Raw genomic sequence first — 18,823 nt, forward strand, 5'->3', positions numbered from 1 at the left:
CCCTTCTCTGTACTCGTTCCAGCAGCTCCACATCCTTCCTAAAATGAGGCTTCCAGACCTGACCATTGCCTTATACAAGAGGATAATCACCTCCTTATCCTTGCTGGAAAAATTCCTGTATATCATTGACAATACTCCATGAGCTACCCTTGCAGCCCGTCTGCACTGCTCAGAGAACTTCATATCTGCCTGCACAACCACCCCCAAGTCCCTTTCATTCTCTACCACTGTCAGTGTAGTACCACAGAGTTGATACGTTGCTCTGGGGTTGCTGTTTCCCATGTGTAGTACTTTACATTTGTCAATGTTAAACTTCATTTGCCACCTCTCAGCCCATCTGCTCAACCTTTCCAGATCCTGTTGCAGCAGCATAGTGTCAGTAGTGTCCTTGACAACCCTGCCAACCTTTGTATCGTCTGCAAACTTGGACATTAAGCTTGATATACCATCATCAATATCATTTATAAATACAGAAAACAATAATGCACCCAACACTGAGCCCTGAGGGACTCCACTAATAACATTAGTCCACGATGAGCAGTGTCCATTGATTACCACTCTCTGTCTTCTCCCCCTCAACCACCCCTTTATCCATAGCAGCAATTTGCCTCCAATGTCACACTGCTCCAATTTGTGTAGCAGTCTTCCATGTGCAACAGTATCAAAAGCCTTTCTAAGATCCAAGTATATAATATCAAAGCTATTCCCTGCATCCAGTTCTTTTGTGACTGCATCATAGTATCCAATCAAATTGGTCAGGCAAGACTTCCCCTTAACAAAACCATGCTGTGTCCGAGCTATAACTGAAGTCTTGTCTAAATGATCCTGCAGTGCTTCTTTAACCAGTGCTTCCATTAATTTTCCTGGAACAGAACTTAAGCTCACAGGTCTATAATTATTTGTGTCAGCCTTTGATCCTCCTTTGTGAATTGGGGTCACATTTGCACATTTCCAGTCTATGGGTACCTCCCCTGAGTCCAAGGAAGCTCTCATAATTATGGCTAAGGGTTTGCTTGCTTACTTCCTTTGCTGCCTCCTTTAATATAACTGGATAGATCCCATCCACCCCGGGTGCCTTTCTTGTGTTTATCTTCAACAGTTTCTCCTCCACTTTACTCCCAGTTATTTCAAGATTCTGTAGCTTACTGTTAGAGTTGAATACACCTCTGGCATTCCCCTCGCTGAATAACTCCTCATGTGTTAATGTCGATGCAAAATATTCATTTAGTTTGTTAGCTACCTGAGCAGGATCATCAACAGTTGACCCATTAATATCAAGTGGACCAATCTGATTCATCCCCTTCCTTCTAGAGTTTACATAAATAAAGAACTCTTTGCTGTTTTTCTTTGCATCCCTTGCCAAAGATTTCTCGTAATCTGCCTTCACCTGCCTAACCTCCTTTGTAACTTGGTTACAGATCAACTTGTATCTATCATAGGCTTCTGTGTCAGGTGTTAATTTTTATGTATCCCATGCATGTTTCTTCTCTGCCATATGCCTCATCAGTTCATCTGACATCCATTTAGACCTAAACCTTGAACAATATTTCTTAGTTGGTATGTAAATCCTAGTAGCTTCCAAGATAAGTTCTTTGAATGCTTCCCATTTTGCACTTGCTGTTGGTAACATCATCAGTTGGTCCCACTGTATAGAATTTAAATACTGTCTCAGTCCATCGTAGTCGCCTTTACGGAAGCAATAACCCTTCCCTTTATCCCTAATGGTAGTTACCTCTTTGAGTAAATCCCACTTCAGCACACTGTGATCACTGCCACCTAGTGGTTCATTTATCTGCAGATTCTTAATGCATGAAGAATCACTGCTGGTAATCAAATCAAGAGTATTACTCCCTCTAATTGCCTCCCGAACATGCTGATGTAGAAAACAATCATCCAATAAATCCACAAAAGCCCTGCTAGTGTGTGAGTGACCAGCTCCCAAATTCCAGTCAATATCTGGGAAATTAAAATCTCCCATTATAAGACTCTCTGATTTACTGGCCCACTCTATTTCCCTGTACAGTTTCTTATTATACTCATCAGAGTCATTAGGCCTATAGCACATTCCTACTCTCAATTTTGATCTCCCAATGCTTATGTCACACCAAACTGACTAACACTGCACTGCACTGTCCAGCGATGTCGACTGGCTTCACTGCCTTGGTTTTTATGTGTTTCTTAACTAACAGCATAACCCCTCCCCCCTTCCTATCCTGTCTATTATTTCTGTAGACGTTGTACTCCCTAAATTCCAGTTCTGCATCCCTTATATCTGTGTGACACCACGTCTCTGATATCCCAAGAATATCTGCCTTTGATGTTTTGAGCAATATCTCAATTTAATCAAATTTATTTACTAAACTCCTAGCATTGGTGTACACGCAAGTATGCTTACACCTGTTTCTATTCTTTGCTATCCTAACACAACCCATGTGTTTACCTGTTCAGCAATGGCTCCCAGCAGTCTCTGAAATATCCTGCATCTTGTTTTTCAGGCTTCTGCTCATTCTAATAGAAGCAGCGCAAGAATCTCTTTCACCTCTGCCAGTGGCTACTGTCAATCTATTGGTCTTTGTCTCCCCCCAAGCTAGCAATTTTCCGACCCACCTAACACTGCCTCGATAGCATTAGCAAATATTCTTGCACCCTTTCTATTTAAGTGTATCCCATCCCTGTAGAAGCAATCTTTCCTGTTAACAAGTACAGTCCAGGCTGAAAAAAATTCTATCCCTTGAGCCTTGCACAATCTTTCCAGGGCCGAATCGATCGACAAGGCTCTCATCATATACTCCCTCCTATCGTGTCTGGGCAGAATTGCAGACACTTTCAAATTCAACCCTAATTCTCGGCTTTTGTTCAACAGTGACCTGTACTTGTTAAGTAATTCTGCCGGTCTCCTACTCTTAATATCATTATTGCCAACGTGTACAACTATATCACCTTTTGTGCTCTTAAAAGATAATATTCGCACTACAACGTCATCAACCTTTGCCCCTGGCAGACATACCCTGGTCCTGTTTCACCTATCCTTTTTATAAGCATGTTCCCCGTTTCCCTGACAATAGAGTCACCAACAAATACTAGTTCCTTCGGGACCAGCGCATTCTGCCTTGGGGGTTGGATCTGTGTCACATGATGCCCAAGTGCAAGCTCTGGCGTTGATGTGAGCAGCTGAGAGCTTGATGGGCCCCTCAATTTAGTTTCTTCGAGGGCATCCACCCTGTCCTTCAAGCTCTCATATAGGCCCATAAGAACGCTGAGTTGTTGCCTGATATCGATACACTCCTTGCATCGCGCACACACAAAGACATCCCCCATGGCAGTATCATGTCCCGTACCCCATTGCTCTGCAAACATCAAGCAAACAGTGCATTTTGTAAGGCTGTGAGTCAGAGGACAACTGCCCCCCTCAGTTCTGCTCTGAGCCACAGCACTTCCATTAGCTTGAGCCTTTTGCTTTGCTGCTCTGGTCTGAGTCATGATTCTATTAATTTATTAATTAATTATAATTAATTATAATTAATTTGTTATGTTATTAATTATGTTAAATATAATTAATTATATTACGTTTGTAATCTAAGTCGTTATATGTATTTATTTAAAAGTACAGTTTAACTGCTAACGAAGTTCAACTAACGCTATCTGGTACGGTATATAACTATCGTATCACAAAGGCGGGAAAGTTTACGAACGGTAAAACTACGGACACTTAAGTATTAATTAACTTTCAAATCTCACTGTCTCAATTCAGAATAAACTAACGATCCTTACTAGGTCTATAAGCTACTTACAGAAATAATTCGATGTAAAAAATATTCAATCAAGCGGCTAAATATGGCTAAAGAACTTCTCGTTCAGCGGAGTTGCAAACAAGTGGATACCCTTACCGATACTTTTATGCAATTACAAGGCCGAGTAAAGAATAAATACACCAAATTAATCAGAAAATCACAAAATAATGTTATACTACTAAATTTAAATCAAAAGTTTTAGAAAAACAATAATTTCAAATCAATAAATAAGAAAAATCCTCTTAGCGGCTCTGAACACGACTGTCTCCTAGTATCCTTGTCAGCAGCCAATTGGACGGATTAGTAATGGATACCAAAACCGCTACACCTCCATGGGCTGCAGTTGCTGCATTCTGTCACACCTGTACAAAATATATTTCTTTATTGAGGGGGTCACTTGTGGAGTTAAAAATGTTTCCTGTAAACAAATGCTTGCCGGATTGAAATCTCTGATTAGGTCATAAAGTTCATCTGTATTAGTACGTAGTCCTCGACAATTTCATTGTAAAATGCACTTCATTATTTAGTTCTAGTGGTAGGATGATCTGGTTGCCTTTTAGAGGCAGTAGGCTTATTGCGATCTATTTTAATTTTATCTTTTTTAGGAAAGGTAGGCCGTCCAGTGTCCAGGATGAATTTCTAATATAGGTTCTTGTTGAGTTTTGTCATCTGTATCCATTTCTGCAGTATTAATTTGAGTTTTAATAGAAGATTCAGCATTTGTCATCCTGGTCTCACTTTGTGACTTAATGCCACTAGTGGTGGGGATGGAAACTGGGTATTACAAAGTCTGGCCTCTGTTGTTTTGCTTCAAGGATGGCTGAGGAACTGAAAGCTGAGCTCTAGCCCACTCAGCAAGTGATATGTTCGGTGGAACTGAGTCATTGGGTTGTGTAGCAATTGAACGATATTTCTTTGTAACATCTGCATATGTACGTGCAGGAGTATCTTTCAGTATTTGTCGTCTCGCTTCCTGATAAGTAAATTTATTTTCAACTTTAAATTTCTGTATTTTTTTTCCAACTTTCTATAGCTCGCAATTTCTAGAATATGCAGAATGATCTTCCCTGGAGTTAGGGCAAACTGGAGATGTAGCAGTACAGTCTGTTTGAGTGTGATCCTGGGATCCACATTTTGGGCATATTGTGTTTCCTCGACATGCTGCCTGAGAGTGTCCGAACTTCTGACACTTATAACACCGTATTGGATTTGATATATACGGGCGGATATGGCAATTTAGATAACCAGCTTTTACAGTATTGGTAAGTTTGGAGAATTGAATGTGAGAATTACACTTCGGGTTGGAATGAGATTGCCATCTCTACGAGTCAAAATTCTCTTAGCATGTATGACTTTTTGGTCTTTAAGTTCTTGTACAAGCTCCTCTTCTGTTACATTCAATAGATCCCACTTTGATAGCTTGGGGGGATACAAGGACTAATAGTTTAACAGTAGCTGTAGGCAGAGGTGAAGGGATTCTTGCACAACTTCTATTAGAATAAGTAGCCACCTGGAGCGAGGGGTGTTGGGGGTTTCAGGGACGGATGTCAGTCATTGTGAAACAGGTGGGTATATAGGATGTGTTAGAGTGGCTGGGAATAGGAATAGGTGCATGTATATTTGCATCTATACCAATGCTAGAAGTATAGTAAATAAATTTGATGAATTTGAAGTGTTGGTCAAGACATCAAAGGCGGATATTGTTGGGATATCAGAGACGTGGTGTCACACAGATATAAGGAATGCCGAACTGGAATTTGGGGAGTACAATGTGCACAGAAAGGATAGACAGGATAGGAAGGGAGGAGGAGTTATGCTGTTAATAAAGAAAAACATAAAATCAAAAGAAGTGCATCCAGTTGATACAGATGAACAGTGCACTGTTGAGTCAGTTTGGTGTGACATAAGCACTGCGAAAGCAAAAATTAGAGTAGGAGTGTGTTACAGGCCTAATGACTCGAATGAGTACAATGAACAATTGTACAGAGAAATTGTACAGAGAGAGTGGGCTAGTAAATCGGAATATCTTATAATGGGAGATTTTAACTTCCCAGATATTGACTGGAACTTGTGGGTTGGGCACTCACACACTAGTCAGACTTTTGTGGATTTATTGGATGACTGTTTTCTGCAACAGCATGTTCGATAGGCAACCAGAGAAAGTAATACTCTTGATCTGGTTATCAGCAGTGATCATTCATGTATTAGGAATTTGCAGATAAAAGAACCACTAGGTGGCAGTGATCACAATGCACTGACGTGGGATTTACTTAAAGATTTAATTACCATCAGGGGTAAAGGAAAGGGTTTTTGCTTCCGTAAAGGCGAGTACAGTGGTCTCTGACAGTTTTTAAATTCTGTACAGTGGGATCAACTGACGATGTTACCAACAGTAAATTCTAAGTGGGAAGCATTCAAGGAATTAATTGTGGAAGCTACTAAAAGTTTCATACCTATTAAGAAATATTGTTCAAGATTTAGGCCTAAATGGTTGTCAAATGAACTAATGAGACTCGTAACAGAGAAGAAAAATGCATGGGATGCATATAAATTATCAAGCGACTCAGAAGCCTATGGCAGATATAAGCTAGTCTGTAATCAGGTCACAAAGGAGGTTCGGCAGGCGAAGGCAGATTACGAGAAATACTTGGCAAAAGATGCTAAGAAAAAGCAAAGATTTCTTTACTGATATAAACTCTAAAAGGAAGGGGATGAATCTGATTGGTCCACTTGACATCGATGGTTCGACTGTTGATGATCCTGCTCAGATACCAAACAAACTGAATGAGTATTTTGCATCTACATTCACACATGAGGAGCTATTAAGGTTTGAAAATGGCAAAAGGTTATCAAATTGTAGCAGGGTGCTTAATGATCTTGTAATAACTGAGAGCAAAGTGGAAAAGAAATTATTGAAGTTAAACGTAAGAAAAGCACCTGGGGTGCATGGGATCTATCCAGTTATATTAAAGGAGGCGGCAAAGCAACTAAGCAAACCCTTAGCCATAATTATCAGAGCATCCTTGGACTCAGGGGAGGTTCCCACGGACTGGAGATGTGCAAATGTATCCCCAATTCACAAAGGGGGATCGAAGGGTGACACGAGTAATTACAGTTAAGTTAGTTTAACTTCTGTTCCGGGTAAAATAATGGAGTCACTGGTTAAAGATGCATTGCAGGATCATCTAGAGAAGACAGCAGCAATAATTCAGACACAGCATGGGTTTGTCAAGGGAAAATCTTGTCTGACAAATTTGATAGGATATTATTAGCATTAGCATTAGTAGAGGCATATGATGCAAGAAAGCAAGCTTCTTCAGCATCAGCCAAAAAAAAAAAAAAAAAAACCCTCTCCCATTTCACCCCTCCGTTCGTTCGAAATACCTGGCCAGTTGAGCGTTAAATTTGTTTAGGCTATCAACTTCAACAACAAGTGATGGAAGTCGGTTCCACCAACCAACCACCCGCTGGCCAAAGGCAAATTTCCGCACATCTATCCGACATCCTTCCTTCCTCAATTTGAATTTATGCCCTCTGAGGTGATTATTCTGAGAAAGATGAAGAATCTCATTGGCATTGAGCATGCTCAAACCATTCAAAGCCTTGTACACCTCTATCAGATCACCTCGCCGGTGCCTAGTCTCCAGACTCTGTAATTTGCAAAACTTAAGCCTTTCTTCGTAAGAGCAACCCTTTGTTCCATTTACTAATCTTGTTGCCCTTCTCTGTACCCGTTCCAGCAGCTCTACATCCTTCTTGAAATGAGGCCTCCAGACCTGTAAACAGTACTCAAGATCAGGCCTAACCATTGCCTTATACAAGGGAATAATCACCTCCTTATCCCTGCTGGAAAAATTCCTGTATATCATTGACAAGACACCATGAGCTACTCTTGCAGCTCGTCTGCACTGCTCAGAGAACTTCATATCTGCCTGCACAATTACCCCCAGGTCCTTTTCATTCTCCACCACTGTCAGTGTAGTACCGCAGAGTTGATACATTGCTCTGGGGTTACTGTTACCCATATGTAGTACTTTACATTTGTCAATGTTAAACTTCATTTGCCACCTCTCAGCCCATCTGTTCAACCTTTCCAGATCCTGTTGCAGCAGCATAGCGTCAGTAGTGTCCTTAACGACCCTGCCAACCTTTGTATCATCTGCAAACTTGGACATTAAACTTGATATCCCATCATCAATATCATTCATAAACACCGAAAACAACAATGGACCCAACACTGAACCTTGAGGAACTCCACTAATAACATTAGTCCACATTGAGCAGTGTCCATTGATTACCACTCTCTGTCTTCTGCCACTCAACCATCCCCTTATCCATAGCAGCAATTTGCCTCCAATGCCACACTGCTCCAATTTGTGCAGCAGTCTTCCATGTGCAACAGTATCAAAAGCCTTTCTAAGATCCAAATATATAATATCAAAGTTATTCCCTGCATCCAGTTCTTTTGTGACTACATCACAGTATCCAATCAAATTGGTCAGGCAAGACCTGCCCTTAACAAAACCATGCTGCGTCTGAGCTATAACTGAATTCTTGTCTAGATGATCCTGCAGTGCTTCTTTAACCAGTGCCTCCATTAATTTTCCTGGAACCAAAGTTAAACTAACAGGTCTATAATTACTTGTGTCAGCCTTTGATCTTCCTTTGTGAATTGGGGTTACATTTGCACATCTCCAGTCTATGGGTGCCTCCCCTGAGTCCAAAGAAGCTCTCATAATTATGGCTAGGGGTTTGCATACTTTCTTTGCTGCCTCCTTTAATATAACTGGATAGATCCCATCCACCCCAGGTGCCTTTTTTATGTTTATCCTCAACAATCTCTCCTCCACTTTCCTCTCAGTTATTACAAAATCATCCAGCTCACTGCCAATGTTTACTTTACCTATATCATTCTCCTTCCTGAATAACTCCTCATGCGTGAATGCAGATGCAAAATACTCGTTTAGATTGTTAGCCACCTGAGCAGGATCCTCAACTGTTGAACCATCAATATCCAGTGGACCAATCTGATTCATCCCTTTCCTTCTCGAGTTCAAGTATGTAAAGAACTCCTTTCTGTTTTTCTTTGCATCCTTTGCCAAGGATTTTTCGTAGTCTGCCTTTGCCTGCCTAATCTCCTTTGTGACTTGGTTACAGACCAACTTATATCTATCATAGGCTTCCATGTCACCCATTAATTTGTATGTATCCCATGCATTTTTCTTCTCTGCCACATGTCTCATTAGTCCATCTGACAACCATTTAGGCCTAAACCTTGAACAATATTTCTTATGTAAAGCCTGGTAGCCACCAAGATTAGTTCCTTGAATGCTTCCCATTTTGAGTTTGCTGTTGGTAACATCATCAGTTGGTCCCACTGTATAGAATTTAAATACTGTCTCAGACCATCATAGTCGCCTTTACGAAAACAAAAACCCTTCCCTTTACCTCTGATGGTAGTTACCTCCTTGAGTAAATCCCACTTCAACACACTGTGATCACTGCCACCTAGTGGTTCATTTATCTGCAGGTTCTTAATGCATGAAGAATCACTACTGATAATCAGATCAAGAGTATTGCTCCCTCTTGTTGCCTCACGAACATGCTGATGTAGAAAACAATCATCCAATAAATCCACAAAAGCCTTGCTAGTGTGCGAGTGACCAACCCACAAATTCCAGTCAATATCTGGGAAATTAAAATCCCCCATTATAAGACTCTCTGATTTACTGGCCCACTCTATTTCCCTGTACAATATATTATTATACTCATCAGAGTCATTAGGCCTATAGCACACTCCTACTCTCAATTTTGATTTCCCTATGCTTATGTCACACCAAACTGACTCGACACTGCCCTGTCCATCGATGTAAACTGGCTTCACTTCCTTTGACTTTATGTGTTTCTTAATTAATAGCATAACCCCTCCTCCCCTCCTGTCCTGTCTATCCTTTCTATATACATTGTATTCCCCAAATTCCAGTTCGCATTACTTATATCTGTGTGACACCACGTCTCTGATATCCCAACAATATCTGCCTTTGATGTTTTGAGCAATATCTCAAATTCATCAAATTTATTTACCAAACTCCTAGCATTGGTGTGCACGCTGGTATACATGCACCTGTTTCTATTCTTAGCTACCCTAACACAACCCATGTGTTTACTTGTAACGCAATGACTACCAGCAGTCTCTGAAATATCCTGCATCTTGTTTTTCAGACTTCTCCTCATTTGAATAGAAGCAGTGCAAGAATCACTTCCACCTCTGCCAGTGGCTACTGTTAATCTATTAGTCCTTGATTCCCCCTCAACTAGCAGTTTTCCGACCCACCTAACACTGCCTCGACAGCATCAGCAAAAATTCTTGCACCCTTTCTATTTAAGTGTATCCCATCCCTGTAGAAGCAATCTCTCCTGTTAACAAGTACAGTCCAGGCTGAAAAAAATTCTACCCCTTGAGCCTTGCACAATCCCTCCAGGGCCGAATTGATCGACAAGGCTCTCATCATATACTCCCTCCTATCGTGCCTGGGCAGAATTGCAGACACTTTCAAGTTCAACCCTAATTCATGGCTTTTTTTCAACAGTGACCTGTACTTGCTAAGTAATTCCGCCGGTCTCCTACTCTTAATATCATTAGTGCCAACGTGTACAACTATATCACCTTTTGTGCCCTTAAAAGATGATATCCGCTCTACAACGTCATCAACCTTTGCCCCTGGCAGACATACCCTGGTCCTATTCCACCTATCCTTTTTACAAAGCTTGTTCCCCGTTTCCCTGACAATAGAGTCACCAACAACTACTAGTTCCTGTGGGACCAGCGCATTCTGCCTAGGGGGCTGCCCCTGTGTTGCCTGATGACCAAGTGCAAGCTCTGGCGTTGATGTGGGCAGCTGAGAGCTTGATGGGCCCCTCAATTTATTTCCTTCGAAGGCATCCACCCTGTCCTTCAAGGTCTCATAAAGGCCCATAACAACGCTGAGTTGTCGCCTGATTTCCTTGCACTCCTTACATCGTGCACACACAAAGACATCCCCCTTAGTGGGGTCCCTCAGGGCTCAGTGTTGGGTCCATTGTTGTTTTCTGTATTTATAAATGATATTGATGATGGTATATCAAGCTTAATGTCCAAGTTTGCAGATGATACAAAGGTTGGCAGGGTTGTCAAGGACACTACTGACACTATGCTGCTGCAACAGGATCTGGAAAGGTTGAGCAGATGGGCTGAGAGGTGGCAAATGAAGTTTAACATTGACAAATGTAAAGTACTACACATGGGAAACAGCAACCCCAGAGCAACGTATCAACTCTGTGGTACTACACTGACAGTGGTAGAGAATGAAAGGGACTTGGGGGTGATTGTGCAGGCAGATATGAAGTTCTCTGAGCAGTGCAGACGGGCTGCAAGGGTAGCTCATGGAGTATTGTCAATGATATACAGGAATTTTTCCAGCAGGGATAAGGAGGTGATTATTCCATTGTATAAGGCAATGGTCAGGCCACACCTAGAGTACTGTATACAGGTCTGGAGGCCTCATTTCAAGAAGGATGTAGAGCTGCTGGAACGAGTACAGAGAAGGGCAACAAGATTAGTGAATGGAACAAAGGGGTGCTCTTACGAAGAAAGGCTTAAGTTTTGCAAATTACAGTGTCTGGAGACTAGGCACCAGCGAGGTGATCTGATAGAGGTGTATAAAGCCTTGAATGGTTTAAGCATGCTCAATGCTGATGGGATTCTTCCTCTAGCTCAGAATAATCACCTGAGAGGGCATAAATTCAAATTGAGGAAAGACAGATGTAGGATAGACGTGCGGAAATTTGCCTTTAGCCAGCGGGTGGTTGGTAGGTGGAACAGACTTCCATCCCTTGTCGTGGAAGTTGATAGCCTAAATAAGTTTAAGGCTCAGCTGGACAGGTATTTCGAATGAACAGAGGGGTGAAGAGGAAGTGGTTATTTTTATTTATTTATGTTACTTTTTTTTTTTTTTTTTTTGGCTGATGCTGCATAAGCTTGCTTTCTTGCATCAAATGCCTCTACTAATGCTAATGCTTGGCAGTATCATGTCCCGTACCCGACTGCTCCGCAAACATCAAGCAAACAGTGCATTTTAAAAGACTGTGATTCAGAGGGCAACTGCCCCCCCCAGTTCTCCCCTGAACCACAGCACTCCCATTAGCTTGAGCCTTTTGCTTTGCTGCTCTGGTCAGAGTCATGATTCCAATTTAATTCAATAAAATTTAAAACAAAAATTAAATCTTTAAGTTATATCCCAAAACAGTTATGTTATATATATATATATATATATATATACAGGCATACCTCGGTTAACGTTACCTCTGATAACGAAGCCTCGATATAACGAAGTCCGCAATTTCAAGCCCCATTTAACATAAAAAAATATTCCAATTTAAGGCCAACGCCCGACAATCATCCGATTATTTTTGTTTAATCACCTGAAATCTAAACAAACTGAAGAAATTACGGAAACCTTGGGGCTTCTCGTGGTTGGTTCGAGAAATTTAAAAAACGGGCCAGGATTCATAGTGTAAAATTAACAGGAGAAGCTGCAAGTGCAGATGTTGAAGCTGCAAATAAATTTCCAGAAAAACTAAAGGAAATAATTGAACGTGAAAAATTTCCACCAAATTTGGTGTTCAATGTTGACGTAAGCGGTTTGTTCTGGAAACGGCTACCAACAAAAAGCTTCATTTCTATTGAAGAAAAATCAGCTGCTGGATTTAAAGCAGCCAAAGACCGTTTAACGTTACTCTTTGGATCAAATGCCTCTGGTGATTATAAATTAAAATTGCTATTAGTTTACCATTCAGAAAATCCGAGGGCGTTAAAAGGTAACATAAAAATGAATTTACCTGTAATATGGAAAGCAAATAGAAAAGCGTGGGTTACCAAGGAGTTATTTACTGATTGGTTTGTTAACCACTTTTGTCCTGGAGTAAAACGGTATTGTCAAAAAAACAACTTTGAAGAAAAAGCTCTTTTGTTGTTAGACAATGCTCCGGGACATCCTACTGATCTTAACACGTTGGACACATGCATTCCTGTCAAAGTTGTGTTTCTTCCAGCAAACACAACTTCCCTGATTCAACCATTGGATCAGGGAGTAATAGCATCATTTAAAGCTTATTATCTGCGTCGAACTTTAAGCAATTTAACTGAACTAGAGGATAAAGTGGAAATGACAGTTAAAACTTTTTGGAAAAACTACACCATTAAAAACGCAATTGAAAACATTGATAGTTCTTGGAAAGAAGTCACTAAGAAATGCTTAAATGGAGTTTGGCGCAAAATATGGCCAGAAGTTGTACTAGAAGAAGAAAATAACATCCAAGAAATTAGAAATGAAGTTATCCAGATGGCTCAATCAATAGGTTTCGAAAATGTCGATGAAGAGGATGTTAGAAATTTATTGAATGCAGAAGATGATGGTTTTTCAGTGGAAGATTTAGAAAACCTTGTTAGCAACGAAGACAAAGATAATGAAGGCGAAGTTAAAGAAGTTCCTGCCGAAAAAGTGTTAACAACCAAAGATTTAAAAAGGTACTTAAATGACATTGAAAACGTTTTAAATTTTTTTAGTGAAAATGATCCCGATTTAGGAAGAAGTGTTATAGTTAAGCGATCAGTGTTAAATGCAATAACTCCGTATAGGCAATTGTTAAATGAAAGAGAAAAAAAGCATAAACAATCAACTTTAACCTCATATTTTAAAATGTGATTTCACTTTGTATGTAAGTTGACTGTTTATTTAATAAAACTTTTCTTTGTTCGAAAAAAAGCTTTTCATTTTCTTTACGTAGGAACGTATCCCTATTCTGGCCATAGTATTTTTACCTCTGAAAACGAAGTTTCGCTTAACGAAGTAATTTTGTGGAACGCATCCTATTCGTTAATCGAGGTATGCCTGTATATATATTTTTTTTTTTTTTTTTTCGGTATCTAGTGTTCCCTTTATACAACTTCCGTATCACGTGTACCACTATAGTTATGTATTAATTATTTGTTACGATTAAGTCGTTATATATATTTATAGAGTTAAAAATACAATTTAATTGACAATAAAGTTTATCAAGATTAATAGATTTACTGATTAATTGACAATATTATATTATGCAGTATACTACACTAAGCTTATGCTATCGTGTAAAAATGGCGGGAATTCACGAACGGTATTTCTACGGACTCGTAAGTATTGATTAGCTTCGAAACCTCGCTATCTCAATTTAGAATAAACTAAGGATCCTGACTAGGTCTATAATCTACTTATAGAAGATGAAACCACGTCATAATCTACTTATAGAAGATTATGACGTGGTTACAAAGGAACTAGATGCAAAAAATAATTTTGATATCATATATTTGGATTTCAGGAAAGCTTTTGACACTGTTGCGCATGGAAGACTATTGTACAAATTGGAGCAGAATGGTATTAAGGGTAAGCTGCTACAATGGATAAAAGGATGGTTAAGTGGGAGAAGACAGAGAGTGGTAATCAATGGGTGCTGCTCTTCTTGGACTAATGTTATTAGTGGAGTCCCACAGGGTTCGTGTTAGGTCCACTGTTGTTTTGTATATTTATCAATGATATTGATGAAGGTATATCAGGCTTAATGTCGAAGTTTGCAGATGATACAAAGGTTGGCAGGGTTGTTAATGACAGTCATGGCAGTGTGCTACTGCAACAGGATCTAGATAATTTGGGCAGATGGGCTAAGAAGTGGCAACTGAAGTTTAACCTTGACAAATGCAAAGTACTGCAAATGGGTAGAAGTAACCCCAGAGAAACGTACCAACTGTGTGGTACTACACTTAAGGTGGTAGAAAATGAAAAAGACCTGGGAGTAATTGTGCAGTCAGATATGAAGTTCTCTGAGCAATGTAGACAGGCTGCCAGGGCAGTTCATGGGGTTTTGTCATTGATATATAGGAATTTTGCTAGCAGGGAAAAGGAGGTGATTATCCCTCTGTATAAGGCAATGGTCAAGCCACGCCTTGAGTACTGCAAACAGGTCTGGAGGCCTCATTTTAGGAAGGATGTAGATTTACTTGAGCGTGTACAGAGAAGGGCAACAAGATTGGTGAGGGGAATGAAGGGATCCTCTTACCAAGAGAGACTTAAGTTCTGCAAACTGCAGTGGCTGGAGACTAGGCACCTGCGCATTGATCTGATTGAGGTATATAAGGCCTTGAATGGGTTGAGCACGCTGAATTCTGATGGGATCCTTCCACTTGTTCAGATTACGAACCTAAGGGGGCATAAATTCAAATTAAGAAAAGACATGTAGAATAGATGTGCGGAAATTTGCCTTTAGCCAGCGGGTGGTTAATTGCTGGAACAAACTTCCATCTGTCGTTGTGGATGTTGATAGGTTGAATAAATTTAAGGAGGAACTGGACAGGCATTTGGAGGGAATGGTGTGATTTTTTTTTTTTTTTTTTGGCTGATGCTGCATAAGCTCATACATTTGCTTTCTTGCATCACATGCCACTACTACTACTACTACTACTACTACTATTTTAACAGGGATACCCCCAAATGGTGTCATCTTTAACAACAATTCTGAATGTTTCGACTGTGTAGTTTCCACAAGCAAATCCCCTGACTGTAAACTTTTGACCATTTTAGGTGATCCAGCAGCATTTTATAGAAATCTCTGTATAATAAATGGAGAGAGTTTGCTCACTGGTTGACTAGTTAAGGAATGGATAATCAGGAAAGTTGGATACTCAGATTGATGATTATCTATTTAAACTGCTGGATTGGGGGATACAAGGACTAATAGATTAACAGTAGCCATTGTATCCCCCCAATCTAGCAGTTTTCCGACCCACCTGCCTCGATAGCATCAGCAAACATTCTTGCACCCTTTCTATTTAAGTGTATCCCATCCCTGTAGGAGCAGTCTCTCCTGTTAACAAGTAGAGACCTGGCTGAAAAAAATTCTACCCCTTGAGCCTTGCACAATCTTTCCAGGGCCGAATTGATCGACAGGGATGTCATCATATACTCCCTCCTGTCGTGTCTGGGCAGAATTGCAGACACTTTCAAATTCAACTCTAATTCACGGCTTTTTTTCAACAGTGACCTGTACTTGTTAAGTAATTCCGCCGGTCTCCTACTCTTAATATCATTAGTGCCAACGTGTACAACTATATCACCTTTTGTGCCCTTAAAAGATGATATCCACTCTACAACGTCATCAACCATTGCCACTGGCAGACACCTTTACGTCAAACACAAACAAAAGCCTTTGAAATGTTAAACAGAACAGTTTGAGTTTCGTCAATCTTATTCAATGAATTTGTCCATAAATGGGTAACATAAGCAGTATATCACCAGTGAATTGACGCTGATGATCACTGATCAGATAGAAGATTTTCAGATAGTTTGGGAGTTGGCAGTTTATAGTTGCATCAAATAGCTTTGACAAGAGAGCAAAATGCTTGACTACTATTTGGACAAGAAGCAAGTTTTTTTCCCACTTAGCCTGTTCAAAATATAATTTTGACTGATTAATAACTGATTTACAATTACAGTTGTTTGGAGCTATGGTGTCAGCAGAAAATTAACCTGGAGATATACATGCAATCAACTGTGATAAGAAACATTCTTATCTTAAATAGCTAAGACTGTTCAAGACAAAAATGTTGATACTTCAGCGATGAAACATAATTAACCAGATATGGTGCCAAGAGCCCACAAAATTAACAAGGTTGGTCAGTAATTAATCTTTTTAAATTAAAAATACATATGAATTATATGTGGAATGTCTAATGCTAACAATACAGAATTATAACAACTTTCAATGTATGCATTTCATTTTTCCATAAAAACAGAAATAACTGCTGGATTTATAGCAGTCCACTTTTAATGACATCTGTGATGGCTTTTCATCTTTCTAAAAGAACTAAAAATCTTTCCACTGGGCGTCGAATAAATAGTTGTCAATTTGAAATTGTGAATTTTACACATGGACAAACATGGTGAAAACAATAGGAGTATGCAAATGTGCCACACAGAAAAAAAAAATGGTCTTTAATAGCCATTATATACATTGTTTACCTACTGTAAAAATCATTCAAATATTACAAATAAAAAAAAAAAACCTCCAGATTAGCCTGCATATTGTACCAGAAACTCAATCTCTAAAGGGTTAAAGAGGTTAATAAAAGAAATACTAATCACACACTTACACTTTTCTCAGGCTACAAACAAAATTAATTTGCATTTAAAAATATTTTTGGAATAAACTCCAACTCAGATTGTGAAATAAGAGAGGGTTCTGAATATAAAGTGGATAATTTACTTGAAAATTCTTTAATTATTTTTGCAAATGTATAACATTCACGCTGCTAATACAAATATTAATAATTGTTGTTAAAACAGAATTTCCTAATAAAATTGGAAATATAATGTAAATGAACAAGATAACAGAAATAAACCTACTCTTTCTAATAAGGATAAAGTGGCTTTCAATGATCCTTCTGGTCTTCCAAATGGGAAGCAATACCTGTCGATAAAAATAAATTGGAATGTCAATAGAAAAAGAGATTAAAAAAATTTATTTTTAATTTGCTAAAGAGTACACTAAATTGATTTATAATTATTAATAAATGCAAATCAATAATTATTAATTTTTAAATGAATAATTTGGGAATAATTTGTGCATCTGAGATGAGCAGTAGTTGAATCAACCCGATAACTGAGATTCTGTCAGAAAACGTTCATGGGGTTTGGCTGACTGCAAGTGGAAATGGACCTCGTTAAGATTAGAATTGAGACTTATATTTGTGAAATGAATTAGGAAGTGCTTGGGAGGTTTAGATCTTTTCGCAGTTAAGCTTATTCTATTGGGTGGGACATGCTGTATGAAGTAATGAAATTTTTGGATATCCTCCAAATAGGCCTCCGGGGGTTGGGTATATTCATAATATAATTTTAAGTATTTTTCACCAACTGTATGTTGAAATGACAAAATAAAACGAAAGCCAAATTTCTGATAACTTTATAATTAAGCTTACAATAAATTACTATTTACAGTGGATATAAAACCATTAAAATATCATAAAATAAAATATACCAGGTTAAAAGCATAAAATATCTGTAGCTTTCGAAGGCTCTGCCTTCTTTCTGAACAGTATGCTTTTTTACTTTACAGTGCAGCTTTAAATACGCGCAGGTTCACGGCACATGTCACGTGATTCGATGGCACATGCACTGTTCTCGTGCGTGCGTGTCCGAACCAGACGTGGCTCGGTAGCGCATCAGGTGGAATCGTTCATCCCCTCTATTAATATTGTTCTCAATGGAACTAATCCGCAAGCTCTTGAGCCAATTGCGGTCCCAAAAGCTATGTGCCTGGTCAATAATAACTGCTTCGTCCGGGGAAATATGGTGCTGCTTCTCCCAAAAGTGTTCGGCCACGGCAAATTTTCCGAAGTCCGCAATCCTTATCGCCTTTGTGTGCTCCCCCCGACGACCGTTGAGACGCCACTTTGTTCCAACCCCACAATCAGGGCAGTTAATGCTATAGATGACTCCACTTATATTTTCATTTGAAATGGGGTCTTTCACCTGTGACTTGACTGTGTACAGCTCCCGATCTCCTGGAAGCTGCACACAGCGCATCTGGTAGTTTCGTAATACCAGAGCTATACGCTCAGTTAAACCTGGATAGTAGGGAAGGTATGAGGTGGCTATCAGCGTAAAAGACTCACCTCTCCTCTGTTCTCCTCTAATATATTTCTCTATGATCCTCTGGGGGTAGCCACATTTCAAGAGATCTGCCGTGACATACTCATACTCTTTCTTTCTATCCTCAGAGGTACTACAATGTGACTTTGCCCTGTCAGTTTGTGTTCTAATCACACTATTCTTGTGATGGTTGGCCTGAGCTGAATTAAAATGTGAATATTGGCCTTTACACATGGGTTTTCTATAAACTTTGGTCTTTAGGCACAGGCCTTCTCTGTAGACCAACACATCCAAGAATGGCAAAACCCCTTC

The 18,823-nt window shown here is 39.5% G+C and overlaps 1 protein-coding gene across 4 annotated transcripts in view; it reads right to left on the bottom strand.

Annotated features, from left to right (window-relative positions):
* The window catches only part of Cadps (calcium-dependent secretion activator 1), a 1,208,856-nt gene that overhangs the window by 549,149 nt on the left and 640,884 nt on the right, over positions 1-18,823 (bottom strand). For all 4 annotated transcript variants that reach the window (XM_090389907.1, XM_090389906.1, XM_090389908.1 and 1 more), the window contains one exon: positions 17,264-17,327. In XM_090389907.1, coding sequence (XP_090246033.1) covers positions 17,264-17,327 — 64 coding nt within the window. The remainder of the gene's footprint in view (positions 1-17,263; positions 17,328-18,823) is intronic.

The sequence above is a fragment of the Mastigoproctus giganteus genome, chromosome 2 (genome assembly GCF_048544385.1).
Source record: "Mastigoproctus giganteus isolate SK-2022 chromosome 2, ASM4854438v1, whole genome shotgun sequence".
Lineage (NCBI taxonomy): Eukaryota > Metazoa > Arthropoda > Arachnida > Uropygi > Thelyphonidae > Mastigoproctus > Mastigoproctus giganteus.